This window comes from Equus caballus, chromosome 25 (genome assembly GCF_041296265.1).
Source record: "Equus caballus isolate H_3958 breed thoroughbred chromosome 25, TB-T2T, whole genome shotgun sequence".
Lineage (NCBI taxonomy): Eukaryota > Metazoa > Chordata > Mammalia > Perissodactyla > Equidae > Equus > Equus caballus.
The window spans coordinates 24,550,279-24,573,225 of record NC_091708.1 but is presented as its reverse complement, the minus strand read 5'-3'; the positions used below and the strand labels follow the sequence as shown (position 1 = coordinate 24,573,225).

At 38.7% G+C, this 22,947-nt stretch overlaps 1 protein-coding gene across 18 annotated transcripts in view; it reads left to right on the top strand.

Moving 5' to 3' along the window:
* Positions 1-22,947, top strand: part of ECPAS (Ecm29 proteasome adaptor and scaffold) — a 95,440-nt gene that overhangs the window by 12,569 nt on the left and 59,924 nt on the right. For 13 of the 18 annotated variants that reach the window (XM_023628640.2, XM_070251315.1, XM_070251317.1 and 10 more), the window contains 6 exons: positions 8,907-9,037; positions 13,192-13,308; positions 14,862-14,980; positions 16,135-16,284; positions 19,833-20,001; positions 22,659-22,798. In XM_023628640.2, the coding sequence (XP_023484408.1) occupies positions 8,907-9,037; positions 13,192-13,308; positions 14,862-14,980; positions 16,135-16,284; positions 19,833-20,001; positions 22,659-22,798 (826 nt within the window). The remainder of the gene's footprint in view (positions 1-8,906; positions 9,038-13,191; positions 13,309-14,861; positions 14,981-16,134; positions 16,285-19,832; positions 20,002-22,658; positions 22,799-22,947) is intronic. The other 5 variants (XM_023628641.2, XM_070251325.1, XM_070251328.1 and 2 more) reach the window with 1 other exon arrangement.

Below are 22,947 nucleotides of genomic sequence, written 5' to 3'. Positions count from 1 at the left end.
CTGTGTTCCTTCTAGTCATCCCTCCTTCTCCCTTCCTTCAACCACGAGTCTTTTTATTGTCTCCATAATTTTCCCTTTTCCGGAATGTCATATAGTAGTTGGAATCGTATAGTATGTAGCCTTTTCAGATTGACTTCTTTCGCTTAATAATATGCATTTAAGCTTCCTCTATGTCTTTTCATGGCTTGATAATTCATTTCTTCTTAGCACTGAGTTATACCCATTGTCTGTCTGTACCAGTTTATCCATTCACCTACTGAAGGACATCTTGCTTGCTTCCAGGTTTTGACAATTAAGTAAAGCTGTTGTAAACATCCGTGTTCAGGTGTTTGTGTGGACATAAAATTTCAACTCCTTTGGGTAAATAACAAGGAGTGCAATTGCTGGGTCCTGTGGTAAGGGTGTGTTTAGTTTTGTAAGAAACCACCAAACTCTCTTCCAAAGTGTCTGTATCGTTTTGTCTTCCTGCCAGTAAATGTTCTTATTTTTGTTCTTCCGTAGTCTTTCAGGTTCCTTTCAAGCTTTAAAATTCTGTGATTTGAATTTCTTTCCTTATCCTTGAAACGTGGCTTCTTCTAAAAAATTTGCTCTCTATATTATTTTTCTAAGAAAAGAAATGTATTTTTACTGAAGAACATTTGAAAATGACATGAAAATATAAAGAAGAAAAATTACTGATATATTTTCTTCTCTTTTATATAGTTTTGTCATAAAACAAAATTATTGTGGTATATATATTCTTTTAAAAATATTGAAATATTTCAAGTATGAAGAAAAGTGGAGAGAGTAATCTTAGGAACATTCATGGATATCCCACCCGTCTTTGTCAAATCTTCACATTTTTTGCTGTTAGCTTCTGGTCTTTTATCTTTTGAAGAAATAAACATTACAGATACAATTCAAGCTCCCTGCTACCCTTACAAGTTTTCCTTTCCTTCTCTTTTTTCTCTCCTCTCCCCTTCCCTTTTTCTTCTCTCTTTTCGCCTTGCCCAGAGGTTGTTATTCCTGTGATGTATACATACGAAATCCACTTGCATATATTGCGTTTAAAAATTACTTTACCGTGGCGAAAGCATACTGTGCATATCCTTCTGCAGCTTGCTTGCTTTGATGGATCTTAGTTTTTTAGGTACTGTCATGTTGGTCCACATGACATGGAACTCTTATTTTCACTGTTGTATGACCCTGCCACCATTTTTTTCTCCATTCTCCTGTTGACTGACATTTAGATTGTTTCCATTTTTTTTCCTTTTACTCACCCTGTAGCTGTGAACAGTTTCTTACAGGTGTCCTTGTGCCTGGGAGAGTTTTTCTTCAGGACCGTGATACACAAAGTCTGGGTCTGAGGCCCAGGAAATTATTTCTTGCAAATAAGGAATTTTTGCAGAATGTAAATCAGCTACCATTGTTAGTTTATGTAACATTTCTTATCCTGGTAAGACCTTCTCAGTGAAGGAAGACGTGTTCCTGTCTCTGCTGACTGGTGACAGTTTGCAGCTGGGCCACTTTGCATAGCCCTGCTCTAGGGTATGTACTGCTGGAGTAGAGTTCCCACGTCAAAGGGTATGTGCCTCTCCAGCTGTGCTGGAGATGACTCAACTGGAGATCCGTTCTTCGTAGATTCTTTCAGTGTACACCGTACAGCACTCACTCGATTCCCTCTTGGTTTGTTTCCAGTCTTTGCCAGCATTTGGTACCGTTAGATTTGAAAAGTTTTTCTAATGTGAAGGGTACGAAATTGTATCTCCTTGTGTTGGTTTTGCATCTTCCTGATCAGTGTGATTGAACCTCTTTTTATGTGTTGTTTAGTCTGTGGGTCTCATCTCTGAATTGCCTGCTTATATTATCTTTTTAAAAAATTTGGATTAATTTGCTTTTTCTTGATTTGCAGGAATTTTTAAAGTATTCTGTATTCAATTCCTTTTCATTTAAAACCTTGTAGGGCCAACCCTGGTGGTCTAGTGGTTAGGGTCCACACACTCTGCTTTGGTGGCCTGGTTCGGTTTCTGGGCGCAGACCTGCACTACTGTCAGTGGCTATGCTGCAGTGGCGGCTCCCTTACAAAAAGGGGAAGATTGGCACAGATGTTAGCTCAGGGCGAATCTTCTTCAGCAAAAAAAAAGCCAAAAAAAAAACCCCAACAAAATAAAAAAACCCAAAAAACAAAAAAACAGCTATTTATAGCTTATCTTTTTACTTTATGGTGTGTTTTATATTTTAAAAGCTTAACCTTTTATTGGTCTTTTATGCTTTGTGCTTGAGTTTCAATTTCTCTTGTCAGTTTTCTTTGAAACCTTTAAAATCTTGCTTTTTTACACTTATGTCATTAATCTACCTGTAAGTAATTTTTAGCTATTTTTTTCCTACATGGGTAAACAGATTTTTTCCAGTGCTCATTGACTATTCTATTTTCTTCTCTCCTTACTTCTTCTGATCCTGTACTCAAGTTTTCTTCCTATTTTTGTCTGTTGCCTATCATTCCCTTTTGTGGACTCTCCTTTTTCTATCCTTAAATGCTGTTGTCTTGAGCACTCGGTCTCAGGCCTGTTAACTTTTTTCAATGTGAGTTACCATATACACGTGTGGTAAACCTGGACAGCATCCTTGCCTCCTCCTCCTTCACTCTTTATATTCACAGCCACCAAGCTCTGGCGCATGGTAGGATTTCAATAAGTACTTGAATGGTGCCTGAATGCATGAATGATCTAGATTGGGGAGTTAATGCTTCACAGTGAAAGTTGGAGGGTGCTGGGTTTGAAGGAGGAGAGACTTTAGATGAGCAGGGAGAAGGAGGAAGGGTGAATTGCAATTTGACACATTCGGTGTGGGCTTATTATTCATAGTAGTGAGCTTTCTCTAGTGTTATTTTCTGACCTTTGAATTTGTACGTTTTCCCGTTGTGATAAATACCACCTGAAAAAAAACCAAACCACCTCAATGAGACAGATTTTTATGCCCTTTTGGCAATTCTCTCAAACAAGGATCCCTGTGTAAGGTGTAGTTTGTATGGCATTCTGCCCCATAGAAAGTGGGGTCATTGTTGTAGATGATTGCATGGTGTAGGCAAGGATTTTTAGACTGAAGGTCAGAAGACCCCATTGTAGTTCATGAACTGCTGCTCATTACCTCTGTGACCTTAGGGGAGTCCTTGAAACTCACTGTGCTTTTTTTTTTTTTAAAGATTGGCACCTGAGCTAACATCTGTTGCCAATCTTCCTCTTTTTTTTTTTTCTTCTTCTCTCCAAAGCCCCGCAATACGTAGTCGTATATTCTAGTTTTAGGTCCCTCTGGTTGTGCTGTGTGGGACGCTGCCTCAGCATGGCCTGATGAGCGGTGCCATGTCCGCACCCAGGATTGGAACTGGTGAAACTCAGGGCCGCCGAAGTGGAGCCACGAACTCAACCACTCGGCCATGGGGCGGCCCCTCACTGTGCTTTTCATGTTAAGCAGTCTTTCAGTGTTCTCCACTTCTGAGTCTAGTAGAAATCTTTCTTTGTACAGGTTTCAAAGTAAAATTTTTTTCCTGACTTGGGCAATAGATACATGGGTGTTTATAATTCATTAAACTGCACACATGTTTTGTACATTTTTCTATATGTTTTCTTTCACAATGAAAAAGATTTTAAAAAACCCACAAAAGACTAGGTTTTTGTTTACATCCCTCCACGTGCCAAAAAAATTCCAACCAGATTAAAAACTTGAATGCAGAAAGCAAAATCATAAGAACGAGAAGAAAACATAGATAAATGTATGTGTCGGGGGTCTCCAAGACCCCTGACTGCAGGACTCAGCGTGTGTTTGTGCTCCTCATGGTGAGGATTTGTTACAGCAAAAGGAGACAAAGCAAAATCAGCAGAAGAAAAAGGCACATGGGGCAAAGCCTGGGAGAAACCAGGTGCAAGCTTCCAAGAGTCCTCTCCCTTTGGGGTCACACAGGACATGCTTGATTTCTCTAGCAGTGAGTTGTGCCAACACGTGTGGAACGTTGTCTACTGGGGATGCTCGCTAGAGACTCAGTGCTGAAGGTTTTTATTTGGTGCTGGTCATGTTGGCACCTTCTGCCTAGCACCTGCCAAAATTCCAGACTCCCAGAGGGAAGCAGGCATTCGGCATAAACTATTCGGTTTCTACAAACAGTTTAGGCACAGTGAGCCCCTCTTATCAGATCTGCAAATGGTGGGAACCCTCCTGAAGTCCTAGTTTCCCCAGGCCAGCCTTGGCAAGCTGGCATTTCTAAGCACAGCAGTCTCAGGCCTGTTATGTCAACTCTTTTCTGCACAATATAATATTTTTTATCATCTTGGAGTAAAAAAAGGCATTTGTAAGCATGACTAGGAACTCAGAGGCCATAAAAGGAAAGGCTAATAAATTTGTATTAAAAAAACCATATATGAAAGGAAAGTGCTAGAGAGTCACAAGGCCTACTAGGACACAGTATTTGCCACAAATGGGAGAAAGAGGGAGATTTTTTCCAAGATATAAAAGCTTTTACAAGTCAGCTCTCCAAGGAATAATGAGTAATTTGCTGAAGAAGATATTTCAAATGACCAATAAATATTTGAAAAGAGACTTTACCTCAGTAATAAAATAGATATAAAGTAAAACAACCATGTGATCTTTTTTCATCTATCATATTCAGCCAAGATTGATTACTTATTATTTTCGTAAGATTGATTACTCAGTGTAGGAGTGGGTGCAGGGAAATTGGTACTTACATCTACTGCTGGTGGTATAAATTAGCACAGTGCTTTTGAAGAGAGTTTTCCCAAAATCTGTTAAGCTTGATGACACTCCTACCCTTTGACTCAGCAGGTCCATTTCTAGAGTTTTAGCTTACAGAGACCCCCACGAGCCCACAGATACACATGGATAAGGGTGTTCTTTGGTGTCTTGTTTGTCATACTATAAAACTGGTCATAACACAGATAGAGGTTAGTTAAATAAATTGTACTACTTCTGTAGACAAAGTTGCCATGTAGCCATTATCAATAATTAGATCTTTATGTAGTGCAATGGAAAGATATTGAAGATTTTATACATATACAAATGCTTTTAGTGGAATTCATTTGGTATTTTAAACCTGACCTGAATGGATATGAAGTTCTTTATTAATCTTTCGTTATCCCATGTAGTGTGAATGTGCCTATGTTTTGTTACAGAAGTATGAGTGTGTTTGATTATAGGTACTGCCCTAGCACCCACCGCGTGGATAGGGTTCTTTGAAATACACGGTCTATACACTATATCATCATTCTACAATCTGAAACATTCTGAGACGTACATTGCTCCAAGGGTTTCAGATAAAGGATTTGTGTTAATTAAAAGGAAAAAAAAGGCAAACTGTAAAAGAGTATGTGTCATATTCCAGTTTCTAGGTTAAAATAACATTAGTGTATGAGTAGGAAAAAATAATAGTTCAGAATATGTTCCCCACATTTAATAGTGATTATCTGAGGGTATGGCACTGTCTTTAATTTTCTTGTAAGTGAAATTAATTCGATATGAGTTTGAGTAAGATAAGTAACATTGACATTGTGGAGAGAATGGAACTTGCTCCTGACTCTCAAGTAATGTTTGTCATATCTCAGATACTTTTGTAATGACCCAGAGGATCTCAGTTCCTACAACTAAAAACTGAGTCTTTGTGAAAGGTGAACTTGAATTTTAGATTTTTTGGGTTTACAGAACTTTTGGTTACATCGCTTCTTGTTTCTGAATAGACACTGAATAGACACTTTTGGATGGTCACTTTCATGTGGCTGTGTTTTCAGGGTTGAGGGTAAGGGCACAGGGTTTAAATTCTTTCCATGCTCTAAAAGCAGGATTCAGGGACTATGCTAGCTGCTAAATCTTTGCTCGTTATTTTGCTAACTTTGACAGGTAGAAAAGTTTAGTAGTTGATTATCTCTGCACTTATTTACATTTCTTTTCATAAAGTTTCATAAAGATTATCTTTTATTTAAAGCATAGGTGTGTTTCCAAAGATGGCCTAGCGGTGTGAGTTGATCCTCCTTGAAGGGGTAGATGACTTTAACTGTTCTCAGGTGTACTCAGCCTGCTTTAGGAAGACCCCCACATGATGTTTGGTGTCCTTTCTTTCATTCACACATTCCCATCATAATTTTATTGTGTTTAGAACGTTACATTTTCCTTTCTAGTGAGGGAGAGTAGAAAGTATTAGGCGCTGTACTGAGGATACATAGGAAGCACCCAAATGATTGTATGAAAAATGAAAAGGACCAGATATCACTTAGTTTTGTAAGCCTTTGGCACATTCCCAGGGTCATTTTGTCTAGAAGAATTTAACTTTCTGCCTTCTTCCACGGAACACTTCTCCTACAGTTTCTGTAGCTAAAATCTGTCGGCAGTTTCCATTGCCTGAGATCTAGAAGGCACTAAGGCAGACCCTGTCCTTGTCCGTAACTTCTATGAATACTGTGGATTGAATTCACTGTTCCTAAGAAGTTCTTTCACAGCAGCATTCAGCAGCTACCAAATAGGATCCTTTGTTCTGATAATCTCACAGAGTCAGCCTGCCTGCCTTTCTTCCCTTCCTTCCTCCTTTTCCTCCTTTATTAATTAATTTTGAAAGCTAAACTTGAGACTTTATTTGGATTTCATCAGTTTTTTCCATTAATGTCCTATTTCTGTTGAGGATCCAACCCAGAGCGTCACACTGCATTTGGTTGTCACATTTCCCCAGGCTCCTCTGGTCTGTGACAGTTTCTCAGGCTTTGTTTTTCATGATCTTGAAAGTCTTGAGCAGTACTGGCCAGGAATCCTGTAGAATGTCTCCCAATTTGTTTTTTTCTGTTGTGTTACTCGTGGTTAGACGGGGTTATGGGTTTTTTTGGGAAAGAATACCACAGAGGTGAATGCCTTTCTTGTCACGTCATATCAGGGATCATGATATCCACATGACATCACTGATCCCGTTAACTTTCATCACTTGGATAGTATTTCTCAGGTTTCTCCACTGTGAAGGTAACATTTTCCTCTTTCCCTCTTCTGTTCTCTGGAAACAAGTCACTAAATCTGGTCTACCCTGTGGGTAGTGTTAGAAGCAGGAATTAACCTGTACTTCCTGTAGGGGGAAGTATCTACATGTATGGGGGTTCTTCTGTAAGAAAGACTTGTGTCTTTCCCCAGTGTGTCTGATCCTTCAGTCGTTTATGTCAGTATGGACTCACGTGGAGTTATTTTATACTTTGGGTTATAATCCAGTTCTACCTTGTTTATTTTGTTCCTCAGATTGTTCCAGCCTTGGCCATGATGGAGCTCTTTCAGGGTGGTTCCTGTTTCCCTTTGACATGTTCCAGGCCTCATTTTCTTTCTGGCACTACAAGATACTTCACATTCATCTTGTTTTTTCCCTGCCCCAGCCCTAGAATTAGCCAGTTTTTCAAGGAGCCTGGTTCCTTTTATTGGAAAATGGTATTAAAAACCAAGATCCAGGTGCTGGGTGTGCTTGTTGCTGTTAGGGTGTCGTTGTCTCTGGGCTCTCTCAGGAGATAGGTAGGTAGGTAGATCAATTGATCGGTCGATCTTCCTTTAAAAGTAATTACGGAAAATTGTAAGCATACACAAAAGTGTAGATTCTCAGTATCTGTCACGCAGCTTGAACAATTATCAATAGTGGCCAGTCTTGTTTTCATTTATATGGCCCCTCCCCATTCCTCACCCTTCTACCCCCGATTATTATTATCGTTTTTTAATGAGGACCTAAATGAGGCTATGACTTTATTTTTAATTTTTTTGAAAATAAAAATTGTATATATTTAAAGCATACAACATAATCATTGGATGTATATATACATAGTAAAATGATTACTGTAGTCAAGCTAATTAACATATCCTCTTCACATAGTTATCATTTTTTTGTGTGATAAAAGCATCTGAAACCTAATCTCAGCAAATTTTCAGTACATCCCCAACTATTTGATATAAACCTCAGTAACTATATTATTTCACTTGTAGATATTTCAGTCTTTATGTCTGAAAAATAAAGGCTGTTTTAAATAAAATTGTACATTGAAGTATAATAGATACAATAGAAAGTATGAAAGTATAGACCTTGATGGATTTTTATAAATGTATATAACTGTGTAAACCATCATCCAGATAGAGATATAAGATACTTCCAGCCCCCTAGAAGGCTCCCTAATCACCACTGATAATTTTTTTAAGAACCTTTGAAAAACAAAAATAACTGCAATACCATTATAGCACCTAAAAATTAACAATAATTCCGTAAAATCAAATATTCAGTCATTTGCAATTTGTAGGTTCCCCCCCGCAACGTAGTGGTTGAAGAGACAGAAGCAGCGTATTGGTTGCTTGTTCTGCAGTTGATCGCGTGGGTTTTGCTGAGAGCATCCCCGAGGTGTCGTCTAACATGTTTTTTCTCACAGTGGCTTTTTTGGTGGAAACTTGTCTCTCACATTCTGGTTAGGGAATCCCCACATAGTACTGGGCAGTGATTCTGTCTGTGGAGGAACTTCAGTAAGATGGTTTGACCAAGTATATATTGTCCCAGGTCTGATTAAAGTTCTGCCTTGCTCTGCTAGCTAGGTCTAGAAGATTCCCTCAAAGATTCTGTATCCTTTCTAGTATTGAAATCCTTTAGAAAAATGGAGTAACTTTGTATGTCGGATAGAATTTTATTGTTCTTGGTTTTGTTTTCCTCTCTTTTAGAGGTTAAACGACCAGGACAATTCTAAGACAGTGTAGTTAGTAAATCTTTTTAGTTGTTTCATAACTATGTCAAAATCATTTGCATACAGGGCTAGCTCTGGTTAAAGTTCTGACTGAAGGATCTGCAGTACAGAAAAAAGATTAAGCTATAAAAATAATTAGTCTTGGTTGTGTTTGATTTGCTAAGTTCTCCTTTTTTTTTTATATTATAGATCAGCTTGAACGGGTCTTTTTACGACTTGGCCATGCTGAAACAGATGAACAATTACAGAATATTATATCTAAATTCCTTCCTCCTGTTTTGCTCAAGCTGTCCAGCACCCAAGAAGGAGTACGTAAAAAGGTAAGCATGTTTGGACAGTTGGAGCAATTAAATAGTGAATTGATGGATATGTAGTATGAAGTGAGTTTTCTCTTCCCACTTATTGAAATGTGGGTTCATGATCCTAATTATGGCTTTCAGAATGGAGAGTAAGTCTAGGACCAGCTTACATGATTTAAAAGTAGCTTTTGTATGCTTAGCACAGTGACGTTTAGCACCAAATGTACACTTGGCATCAGTGCCCGATGATAGAACTAGATAATTATTCTGGTCTGTGTGGAGGCTTGATCCAAAATCCATACCCTTGATTCCAATATGAAAATCAGGTGGTAATGGGGCAAAAATTTTCTTTAATCATTGGCTGGCTGTGAATATAACCTTAATTAAAAATAAGCAAAATAAATTTTAATTTTTTTTGAAGATTGGCACCTGAGGTAACATCTGTTGCCAATCTTCCTCTTTTTTTTCTTCTTCTCCCCAAAGCACCGCCAGTACTTAGTTGTATATTCTACTTGTGAGTGCCTCTGGTTGTGCTAAATTTTTTTTAAAGCAAGATGTTGTTGTATAGCTCCTGTTTGAAGATTCTGTGAAGTCCTGTTAACCAAAAGTTGGATAACTGTGACATCAAGGTTTTCTTTTGCCCCTTTCATTTTTAAAATAGTTCATTAGTCTTCTGGTGTATTTATACGAGACCTTTGAGTCTTTGAGCGATCTTCAGGTTTCACCCCTCGGGCCGTTCTCATTGATTGCCAGTGGCTTCCCGGAGGTTTGCTAAGTGGGATTCTGAGGCCTGAATTGGGTTCAGTGGAGAAAGAGTATCTTTAAGAATGTCTGTTATGTTTGCAGGAAGGAATAGGACATTCTTGTCATATATTTAACGTGCCTGTTGTTAATACTGCTTTGCTGAGATAAATATGTATTTGATCATGTCACTATCCTATTTAAAACTCTTCTGTGGCCTGCTTTTACCCTCAGGATAGCAAGGTATAAAAGGCCCTTCATGAGCTGGTTTCTGCTTACTTATTTAGCCTCATCAGTCTCATCATTCATTTGGCAAATACTGACTGAGTGCCTTTTATATGCCAGGTGTTAGGGATATGTTGGTAAAGGAAGGAAACATCTAGTTGGAGAGACCAGTATTAAACAATCAGGCAAATAGTATCTAGTTATAAGTGTTATTAAATGCTAAGACGGAAAAGGATTCTACGAAAGAATATATTTGGGGACTTGATTTAAATTGAGTGTGGAGAGTAAGGAAGGTCTCTGCGGTATGAAGGAAGTAGCCAGGCAGTGAGATGGGGGAGACCCTCAGAGACAGAGAATGCCCTGTGCAGAGAGGTTCTGAGCTGGACCAGAGTGTGAAGCCGTCAGGGAGCTGAAGAAGTCCACAGCGATGCGCCCAGCTCGCCAGAGGGGGAGTGCTGGGAGGCCAGGCCTCGGGGAGAGAAAACGGGGATTCCAGTGCACAGCAATTTGACAGCTCACGTATGAATAATTTCAATATGTGAAAATTTTTAATCAATGACACTAGGGATTAATTTGTATTGATTTTCAGTTGTGTAATTTTTGGGTTCCTAACTATCAATTTCATAATGCGTCTTAGAGTTAACCATGATATCCTGTAAGGTAGCTCGTTATTTTTGGATAAATTGGGTGAAAGAGGAATAAAAGTTTTAGATTTCCACTGATGTATCGTTAGAGTACCTTTCCCTATTTTAAGGAAAATGAGGTTTGATATGTAGAATTCTACTTTACAGCTAACTTTGTATATTCAGACTCGTTAGAATAGCTAAAAATTAAAGACTGATTATACCACGTGTTGACAAGGGTGTGGAGCAGCTGGAGCTCTCGTAGATTGCTGGTAGAAGTGTAAGTGAGTATGCCCCTTTGGACAACTGTTTGGAAATATTCTAAAGCTTATCATATGCATGTACTATGTCCAGGCATTTCCAATCCTCCGTTTATATACAACAGAAATGTGTACATATGTGTACCAAGGGGCATATCTAAGAATGTTCAAAGTAGCGTTATTCATAATAGCCCAAATTGGAAATAATCTAACGTCTGTCAATAGGAGAATGGATACATTGGGGTATTTTCCCACTAGAGCAATGAAAGTGAACTACTGCTGTGGGCAACCACACGGATGAATCTCAGACATAATGCAGAGTGACAAATATTCAGTCATGAGTTCACCCTGTGTGTTCCATTTATATAAATTTAAAAATGGTGTTAGAAGTCAGGGGCTCCCTTTGGGGCTCCCTTTGGGGAAGGGGGTCAGTGAGTGGGAGGGGCTCGGGGTGCAGGGCTTTTGTGGTTTTGATGGTTACAGAGGTATGTTTACTTGGGGAAAATTTACTGAGCCATATGCTAATTATGCGCTTGAGCTGTATGTTATACGCAATTGAAAAGTTTATAATGAATAAATGAATATAAATCAATGAGTAGTGAGGAGAGCTGATATGGACAAAATACTACGCACCCAAGGCTGATAATTCTATAGTCTTACTGACAGAGGTTAACTGTCTAGTTAGCCAGGGGGAAAGGACTGGTTCAGTTGATTTCTTGATTTTTATGGATTTATAAAGGATTCTAGGCAGTGAATAACCAAATTTAGGAAATGAATCAATATTTAAAGTGATAATATTGCTAGAAGAAATTAAGTAGTTATCCATTTAAAGCTTTAAAAAAAAATTTGTCATAAAAAAGAAAGTGTGTAATTGTGGGCATGATGGTCTGTCACCATCAGTAATGATTTTCCATAGAGTCCTTCTAGGGATCAGCCTAGATGAGATCTTCAGAGGAGGGCTGTTTCCTTTAGCCTGGTTCCTCCTGATTCTTCCCCCTGTTATCCAGCTTATCATAGCTCTGGGCCAGGTAGGATGTGTGGACGAGGTAGGCGTGGAAATGCAAGTTTCTAGGTCTCTGTAATGTCTCAGGGGTCCCAAGGATGTCTCACACTGACAGACACTTAGTTTGGATGAATTGAGCTCAACTTATCAGCGTTTGAAAAGGTTAAAAATATGGGCTCCGGAGTCACAATTTGTGCCACTTGCTGGCTCAGTTTCCTTGGATAGGTTACTTCACTTCCCTGAGCCTCTGCTTCCTGACCTGTAAAATGTGAATGACAATGCCCCCTTTCTGGGTGTTTCGAGAATCAGATGAGATAAGGAGTGAAAAGTGCTACGCACAAGTGTGTTCTCATAGAAACTGCTTGATAAATGTCAGCCATTTATGATTATTATCATTCACTGAGCAGGCATTACTTACTTAAAACTCGTTCATAAAATCAAACGGTCTTTAGAATAAAGTAAAAAGTCTTCAGCATCTTACCTGAATCCTTTTATAATCTGGGTCCTGCTTTTCTCTCGTACCACTCTGGGTTTCAGTCAGATGTAGTGCGCCGTGTTCCTTTAGACTGTATACCTTCTTACAACTGATTCTCTGCCTGGAAATTTATCTGATCGTCAGGACTTAGTGTTCCTGTCACTTCCTCCCTGATCTGGCAGACACTTTCTCTTGTGGAAACCCATAATGTTCTACATTTCTCTTTTTGTCATATTCGTGGTGTGTCTGAGTCAGTTTGGGCGGCTGTAACAATGCTGTCGACTGGGTGACTTTACCAACAAACACTCATTTCTCACAATTATGGAGCCTGGAAATCCAAGATCAGGATGCCAGGATGATCAGTTCTTCTTGCAGGAACTATTCCAGGTTGACAGAGGGCTGCCTTCTTGCTGTATCCTCACAGGGGTGGAGAGAAAGATAACTCTGATCCCTTCATCCCCTTCTTGGGACACCAACCCCGTCATGGGGGCTCCACCCCATGACCTCGTACGAACCTAATTACCTCTCCAAACCATCACATTGGGGTTAGGGCTTCAGCATACGAATCTGGGGGAGACGCAAACATTCCGTCCATAGCATGGTGTGTTGCAATCATTTGTTCACAGATCTTCTGGGAGACTGTGCCTCGGTATAGTCTGGCATCTCAACTTTGGGGGATAGCATTTTGAAACAAGACTGATACTGTATACTCCCTTTCTGGCATGTCAGATTTATGTCCTTTAAAAGAACAAAGTAGCTACTATTCATCAAAGTAAGTAATTTTTGAAAAATGAATTTGTTTTTAAGATATGATCAGTAATTTCAGTTTATCTCTCTCTGTATTTTAGGTAATGGAACTGTTGGTTCATCTTAATAAGCGTATAAAAAGCCGCCCCAAAATACAGCTTCCAGTAGAGACACTGTTGGTTCAATACCAGGATCCTGCTGCAGTTTCCTTTGTCACAGTGAGTGTTCTCTTGGAATATTAATATTTTCTGACTTATAATAAGTTTTCTTTCATAACATTTATTAGATGTCATCAATATATTGGCAAGCTTAGAATTTCACCTTAGAGTATTTCTAAATGAAACATGAGATGTTTTTCTTTAAATGACACGCTGTTTTCCCACTGACTGCCAATCCAGAGGAAATATTACCTTAGAGGAAATGGTAGGAGAGGCTAACGTGTGGCTGTTTACATTGAGCAGAGGGATGTTGGTGAAGTGGCTTGTCAGGTATGTTGGTATGTAAAAGAAAGATTTGATTCTTAGTGAAAGATTATATGAGACCAGTCTGAATAGAGAGAAGAGAAGGGTTATGTAGCATAGGCATGAATAAAGGATGATAGAAGAAGAAAGGGTAAATGGCAAGAAGAAATAGGAAGGATGAATTAAAAAAATTCCCTGTTTCTGAGATATATATTCAGAAAGTTATCCTTCCTAAAAGTGGAATAAACTGAGGCTGGTAAGAAATATTCCTATTAAATTGTTGTCTTCATGGAAATTAAATGTAAAAAATGTTGATGCTGTGTGATGACAAGTGACGTTCTTTTCCTGGCCCCGTTGTTCCTAGTGTTGAGGCAGAATCTATTGGAACTTACCTAACGTCTGGATTCCAAATCTTTGGAAACACCTACTGGTCCAGACATCTTGTCTGTGCCTGTGCTGGACATAACAGCTCCATTACAAGTGTTCCTTTCTTTAAGCAAATAGAGACACCATGTGCTGGTAAAACTGCCAAATAGAATGTCGTTAAAGGAAGAACCTCGTGAAGCCTGTTCTGAAGTGAAGAATCCTTCAGAAAAGCAAATCTTTATCTTATGCATAAATCTAGATGTACGTTTATGATTTGCTTAAAATGAGGCATTCACATGGATTATAGTGGTACAAACACACCACAGTATGTAGTGGTTCAAACACGCCACTCAGTTTCTCTCGGTTCATCGTCCCTTGCTCGGTTGCTGGAGTGAGGAATCAGAGTACTGCGGTCACTAAGACTGTTGTGGTAACTGACCAGTTGGGAATCGGCAGCCTGGGGTTTAACGTGTGGTCTCCTCTTAGCTTGAAAGGATTAATGCAGCAAACCGGGATATCTGATGCTAACGTGTAGTATGTAGGTTTAGATAGAGCAAATGATTATTTTTTCTTTTCAGTGAAAAGTTACTGCATATATGACTGCTTTATTTTTTCCCCCAGCTTTATTGAGGTATAATTGACAAATAAAATTGTATATATTTAAAGTGTACAGTGTGATGATGTGATGTGTGTATACATGAGTGCTTTAAATGAGGTCATGTTCCCTCACATGAAGCCCATTTTAAAGCAAGCATTTTGAATAAGTGGGGCTGGAATTCTTTCCGAGCCATAACAGTTGGTCAAGCTGTAATAAACATGGGATAAACACGTGGAGAGAGGATGCAATTGCTTTGTTTTAACTCCCTAAGTTATCAACCATATGTTTTTGTTGTAATCCTAGAGTATTTCCTTCACACTCACTTGCTTTTCTCTCATTGCTTTAGAATTTTACTATAATTTATGTTAAGATGGGCTATCCTCGCCTACCAGTGGAAAAACAATGTGAACTGGCCCCCACGCTCCTTACTGCCATGGAGGGGAAGCCGCAGCCCCAGCAGGATAGGTATGCTTCCCTCATTTGTCTTATCTCCCACCTGCAAGAGGCAACAGCTGCCTTTCAAAAATAGTTTTGCACGTTTGGTTTCACTTGGGTGAATGTGAAGTCTCTTTCAGCTGACAAATAATTGAATTTTCTGTGTTACCTCAGCGTTACTGTTTTGTTAATACAATTGTATAGTTTCTTGATGTGAGCATATTGTAAAGCGTGCACAACTCACATTTTTCTCAATCTAAATACATCTTTTTAGGCAGTTATTCTGAAAAAGCTGAATTCATGTGATTGCACAAATTAGAGTTAGAAAATGCTTTTCATCAAAACATTTCTGTCTTGGAGGATATAAAGTTTCAGGGCGGTTTTCTTAAGGAACAGATCACTTGTTTATATTAATATGGGAATTGGAGAGTGAACAGGTTTGGATGATACCCTTAGTTTCTAGGCTTAGCTCAGGGTTCTGTATTGTAACCCCGTAGGGATGAGTGTCATCAGGAGGAGTGCAGAAATTGTGGAGGAAAGATGGAGTTAATGTTTTCAGTTCAGTCTTTTAGAGCATTTACATTATTAAAAGAGAGACTGTGATATAGATATATGCAAGTAAAATTAAACTTTACAAGCACTATTTGAGATTGTTTTCGTGTGTTTGAAGAATAGCAAAAGGTGTAGTGAAGGAAGGAATTACTGAAGCCATGTTACTTAAATTCACGCAGTGAACATTTTCATATTGGATTCCAAATATTGACATGATTGGTTTTTAATTTCTTTAGATTTAGAATCACCTTTTTTAAAATTAACTGTGGAAAAGAAAAATTTTATTGAAAGGACCTGTTATAAGTTGAACTTTACCTAAGGTTTAATGTAAAATCTCTGTGGTAACTTCAGATATTAACACTGAGCTCATATTATGTACATTTTTTTCACGTGTTTTTGGTGATAAGCCAGATTGCTTAACTGCCAGTTGTCACTCAATATACTGAGCTTTCAATAAGAAAGAAATCTAGGCCAGTCCCTAGATTAGGACTTTGTAAATTAGTGGTACTGAAAATGAATGGCCTCTGCTACATTTGCCACTTTTTGTTGTGTGATTTTTGTTTTGTCTGCTATTTGCATGTATAAAAACCTTGTTTTTTAAGTAGTTGCAATAAATGTAATTGTTTTTTCAGCTTAATGCATCTTTTAATACCAACCCTTTTTCACATGAAATACCCTGTTGAATCATCAAAATCAGCTTCTCCGTTTAATCTTGCTGAGAAACCAAAGACTGTGCAGCTGCTTCTGGACTTCATGCTCGATGTCCTTCTGATGCCTTACGGGTGAGTTAAAAAACAGGAACAAAATAGAGCATCCTCCTTCATGACTGCTCTGACTGTGTGGAGTTAAGTACTATATTAAATGATTCACCTTTCGCTGGAAAATGGATATGTCTCAGATTCTTTTTGCTGCAGCCCTGACCTCTCCCAAACTCCAGCCCCACTGCTTATTGACCTCTGATTGTGGAGTTGTGTTGTGATTGCAGACTCTACCTGTCCCAGCTAAAATCAGTCTCTCCCCATAAAAATCGTTCCTCTTCTGTAATTACTGTCAGTGCTTTGATGATTCTCTTAGCCATGTAGGCATACAATTATAAATTGTCTCCACATTTTCTCTTTCTTTCTTTTTTTTGAGGAAGATTGGCTCTGAGCTAACATCCGTGCCCATCTTCCTTTACTTTCATGTGGGACTCCTGCCACAGCATGGCTTGATAAGTGGTGCATAGGTCTATGCCCAGGATCCGAACCAGTGAACCCCAGGCCTCGGAAGCGGAGGGTGCGAACTTAATCGCTATGCCACTGGGTTGGCCCCCAGCTTTTCTTTTTCTTCTTGCTACAATATCAGTTCCATAATACCTCCTCCCTCCTCCTTGATGGGTCTGTTACCGAAACCAAAGTGAGTTTCCTTCCTGGCGGGTTAAATCAGACTCTCCACCGGAAGTAGTTGTCTCACAAAGTAAAGGGTATTTGTAGCAAATAGGAGACTATGTCGAATCATTTCCAGAGTTGTGATGTCCCCAAACACAGGGAAGCAGGGACCTTTTATTTCAGATGGGGAATGAATGTTCAAAAGGGAGAGGAGGGTATTTGCTTGCGCAGGCTCAGTTGGAAAGCATGCTTACACATACACTGCAGGTTACAGTAACAAGCTCTAAGCTCCTCCTGGAGAGAGAGTAGCATTCAAAATAAGGTAAATGTTGGGGCCGGCCCGGTGGTGCAGCGGTTAAGTGTGCATGTTCTGCTTCAGTGGCCCGGGGTTTGCCAGTTCAGATCCCGGGTGTGGACATACCACCGCTTGGCACACTGTGCTGTGGTAGGCGTCCCACATATAAAGCAGAGGAAGATGGGCGTGGATGTTAGCTCAGGGCCAGTCTTCCTCAGCGAAAAGAGGAGGATTGGCAGCAGTTAGCTCAGGGCTAATCTTCCTCAAAAAAAAAAAAATAAGGCAAAGGTCATAGGTGTAGTTCTTGTGGTGAGGCTTGGTCTGGTTCAGGGTGGTTGGTCATTGCATCTCCTTAACATAACAAAAGGAAAAAGAACAATTTGGAAAAACAGTTAAATGCTTCCAAACCCACCCTTGGGTTCCTGGGGGCAACTAGTGGGTGACAGGTCCTGGAACCATTCCTACTGCCACGCTCTAGTTTTGGCTCCTTTCAACTCTCGTCTCGACTTTCTCACCAGCTGCTCTTCTTCAAAACTCTCTACAGTGCCATAGAGTTTCCTGACTTTTAAAACACAAGATCTTATCAGGTCTTAAAATCCTTGGGTTATTATTTTCCAGTCATTGCACTCATGCGTTTCATCTACTCTTATGTATCCTGGCCTTTCTATGTTTTAAGAATGTACGGTTCTCTCTGCTTCCTCATCAAAAAAGAAAGAAAGAAATGCTGAAAGAAAGAAAACAAGAAACAGCAGCCAAAAAAGCCACTTTGGAAAAGCATCTCATACTAGCTTAGATGTGAGCTAGTGTCTCTCTGACATAAGTTTCTTCCCCTAGGCAGAGGACACTGTTTTCCATGTCCTAATAACACTAAACACGCATCTATATTACTACTTTGTGTTTTTATCGCATTCTTGACCTGTCCATCTTCCCTAATAGATTGGGAGCTCCTTGAAGTCAAGAGCTATTTTTTAGCTCTGGTCCCTGGCCTAGTGCCCAGGTTGTGATCTGCTTCAAGCCCATGTATTTTCTAGGAGGCCCTGCTGCCAGAGATACTTTTTATAATGGTGCTTTCATTATGTTTCTTCCCTGATCAAAAATATAATATACACTATAAGCTTGGCCTGTGGGACTCCATGTTATCTGTCCCTCAATCTTGACACAAGAGAGTTCGTGCTGTGCAATTTCTTTCCTCTCCAGTTTGCTCTGCCCCTGCCCCTGTAGTCTGATGGCGTTATTTTCTGGACCTTCAAACACTTCCGCTACCTCTACCTGTTCACTTTTCACTACTTCTCATATCATTTCTTCTCTGTCCTTTCTTTGTCCCTGATAACACGTCACATGCTGTAGCATGTGTTGCACTGTTGTTGTCTCAGCTTGCTCCAGATGGCAGAGACCCAGTCCTACGGGTGTTCCAATAATCCTGATGTTCCTCTGTCTTGTGCTTAGGACGGGGTTTTGTGCAACGTTAGCTGTTCAGTAATTATTGATTGATTGACTTACTGCCAGTAGTCTTTCCATAACTTAGAAATACATGAAAATCTCCTTTTATAGTTGTTAAATCAAGCAGCGGCCAGACTTGGCAGGTGAATGAGGGCTTTGGTAAATAAACTCTGAAATCCAAATTTACCTTAGGTGCATAATGTACCCAAGCCAGCGATCTCGCATGTTTTTCTTACCAGTGAGAATTTGCCTTGTTTATATAAAGATAGTAAAGTGATTCCTTAACATGTTTTCTTTTTTTAATAGATGGATTTAGGAATTGAAGGAATATGGCATGTAAATAATGTGGAATAATTTACTATGCTATCAAGGCTCTAAGTGTTTTCTTTAATTTTTATAATAATGGGTATTTTATTTTAATATCCAGTCTTATAATTTGTCAGCATAGAATTTTAGAGTTTGAAGGGACTTGAATTAATATTTTTATCAAAGTTTTCATTTTATAAATGAATACCAGTTTAATTGGGTCAAAATGAATTTACCAGAAATCTTATTTTTAATCTATAGAAGCTAAAAATGAAATAGAATGATAAATTAATAAATAGGTAGCTCCAAAGAACTTTGCACATACAATGGGAAAAACCTGCTTCTTATTCTGACTTTTCCTCTTTAGGCCCTTTTGAAGAATCTTTTCATTTTGGGGGCGTTATGTGCTTGTGTGGTAGGTGTTCTGGAGGTTTCAGGGGCTTTTCTAATGCAGGAGTATAAGGAGTTCATGGAGAAGTGAAGGTGGATTGCAACTTACCAGAAATGAGAATGACTGTAAAAATATTCTCTGCTTTGGGTGTAGAACAATAGTTTTTTTTTACCTCCCTTAACAGTCAACAGACCTTTCTCTGTGTTTGTCGACTAAAACCTCACAATGCGGTGGGTCTCTAGTGGCTCTTAGAACAAGTGTCTATAGATTGAGAGTGAATAAAATATTTATAGTCTTTGTTGATAACTGTTCATTCATAACCAAGTTGAGCAGATGTACTCTTATGGTTAATTACTGAAGAAGTAGATACCTTTTTTGATACTTTTAAAATTTTTGTGATGAAATTTTAATTTCAAGTGTTTATTCTTCTGAAAAATTCTGTGGGAGGAAATTGAATAATTGACTGTATTATATATGCTTTGTGTATATATTTCTTTTAATAGAGGGGTTAAATTTCTACTTCCTTTGCAGATATGTGTTAAATGAATCCCAGAGTCGCCAAAATTCATCTTCAGCACAGGGTTCTTCTTCAAATAGTGGAGGGGGTTCTGGGATACCTCAGCCTCCCCCGGGAATGAGCTTTTATGCAGCTAAACGAGTTATTGGTGATAACCCATGGACACCTGAACAGCTGGAGCAGGTATCACACACTTGTTCATAACGGAACTTAATCCTGTACGCCAGCCCCTATGAAGGCCGTGAAAGCATGTGTAACACCATTGCCACCTATTCAGGCTCTCTAATGAAATCTGTTTGATGTAATGTGTTCTCTTTATTGTGTCAATTACTTGTTAAAGCCCCAGGGAAAGCGGGGCGTGGGATCTGGTCTTCAGTTTTTCTAATATTGCTTAACATATTTCAAGTATAGAATACAGCCCACTTATAAATTGAGAATATTTAACTTCTTTCATTTTAGTTTTTAATTATAGGTTTAGTAATCATCTGGCCACTTTGATGCCGTTAAAATGCAGTTTATCTTCCATTCTTCAGCTTTTGAGGGCTGTAGATTTTGTGTAAAGTGAGGAACTCCTCTACTCACCATAGTGACAATATAGGGGAAAAGCATGACTCCCTTTTTATTTCTTCCTGGGAATTTAAAAGTTGGCATTAAGAATTTTATTCTGGATTTAAACAGGACACAGATGTTCTCTGAGCAGCTTTTAAAAAAGACTGGTGCTCTCCAGAGAAGGCGCCTCACTGTGTCTGTGTCATCAGGCACCTCAGGGAAGAACAGATGAGATCAGTATGTAATTATTTTGGAATTCAAGCATCATGGGTTAGTCTTCCAATCCTTCCTTTCTTTCTCCACGACAGTCTAAATGATTTGATCCTTTTGTTTTTGGGAATGGAAGTGACCGCTGATGAAAACAGTGTTCCCAGGAGAGGGAAAAAGGCAAGTGGGGTGTTCTCGCCACTCACAGATTCGTAGAATGATTTGTTCAGTGAGGGTTAAATTTGATTAGGTTTACTTCTTCATGTTTTATAGATGTTTTTCCTCCTTAAACCATGGTGTGAGTAAGAAAGAAAGGTAAATAGTACCAGAAGCTACTCTTTATTGAGTGTGATCTCTGTGACAGGCACTATACTTAGTACTTTCAATACATTATCTCATTTAATCCTCACAGCCACCCGGTGAGGGACAGAAATTGTTTGTTCTGTTTTGTAAAAGGAACTGAGGTTTTGAGATTCATCACTGTCTCGCTCCTACTATTAGGCTCTGAATCTCCGTCTCTCTGAGGGCTAAAGTTGTAAGTGTGGGAGAATAATTGTTAACGTTGAATTGTAATCTTATGTTGGGCATTATTTACCAATTTCTAAGGGCCTCTGTATGCCTTTTGTCAACTTCATAGTGTTGAAATGAGCAGTTTAGTTTCAAGGATGAAAGCTTTTTTCCTCTTATTTTTAAGTCTCTCTTTTGTTTTATGTATTTTTCTTCCAGCCAAAACAGCTTTTATTTCTTAATGATAAAGTAAATGACAGTGTAAAGATTCAAGTAGTACAGAGCATTATCAGGAGAAATTAAAAACTACCTGGAATCCTGTCACCCCACTTAGTCATTCATCTACAGATTGCTCTGTGTGTGTGGCTGTGTCCACAAACACAATTTTACATAGTACATTTTTGCATATCATATACTACATTATTTGTAGTTCACTTTTTCATTTAACAGGATATCATCTTTTTAAAAAAAGTCATCCTTTTTAATGTCTGCATAAAATTTAATTATATGTAAACCACATATTTTTTTAACTAGTTTCCTGTTGATGAACATTAGTATTGTTTTCAGGTTTCTTTGCACTTTTTTTGTTTATATCTTTGTGTAGTTGACTTCCGTAACTATTCTTTTTATGGCTTAAGAAATGTTTGAGTCTTTTCTGTTGTAGCTCTTGTTACAGATAAGTTGTGTTAAACAAGGGGAGGGAAGGCAGGCGTTTTTATGATCTTTTTGTATACCTTTAAATTGCATCCTTTGTCATTGAATAATTGTAAACTTTATCAATCTTAATTGGTGTACATAAGAACTATTATGTAATGGATTTTTAAAGGTAAAGATACAGTGTTACTTTTCAGGTATATTTATCTTAAATAGAGTTATTTGTAGTGGAATTCATAGCTTCTTCACATTGTGTGTAGTTCTAAGCTGAATCTCGTTTTAGTCTGTGTTCTATTTTAGCCAGGCAGTTAGATCGAATACCATTTGACTGGAATTTTACTTGCATTGACTAGAGTATATTTGAAATTGTATTGTTTTCAACGTATTAAGAATACTGAGGCCAGAATTAGTATGTTAACAATAGAATGGGACTCCATGGAACGTGAGTTGTTTAGTTCTTTTTCACCTGTCAAAACAATCCAGGAAGCACTTTATTCCTAATGTACCACTCTGTTACCTGGAAGCTCCAAATTTGGACTTTAATTCAAGGCTTCATCATTCTAGAGAGGCTGTGTAACCTCTGTAGGAAGGCTGTGTATTGTAATGGTCTTGGAGTCTGAGACACTTGGGTTTGAATCCTGCCTTCATCATTTACTGTGTGTCTTAATCTCTTAAGCCTCGCCTCAGTTTCCTTATCAGAAAAATGGGTACAATAATATTTATCTCATCGATTGTGAGGATTAAATGAAATGAATATCTATGGTTAGTATGGTCCCTGGCACATTGTAAGCCTAAATAGGAGCTACTGCTGTGCTTGCTATTAATCCTTGGTTTATGACCATACTGATAGGTTAAACAGTATTTTTGGTTAGTGATCTTTGTGTCTCTGATCACTGTTTCTCCTTCCCTCCATTTATCTACAGTGCAAATTGGGTATAGTGAAGTTCATAGAAGCTGAGCAGGTGCCTGAGCTGGAAGCTGTTCTCCACCTTGTGATCGCTTCTAGTGACACACGCCACAGTGTAGCCACGGCAGCCGACCTAGAGTTGAAAAGCAAGCAGAGGTAAACTACTTCCCTTGTAAACTTCCAGAATTGAAAAGAGGCTCGATTTCTAAAAGCTTACTCGGCACGTATTTGTTCTTTTATGATTTTGTGTAATGAGACATTCAGTTTATGAGATTATGAAATATATCCAATTTGTAATAATGACA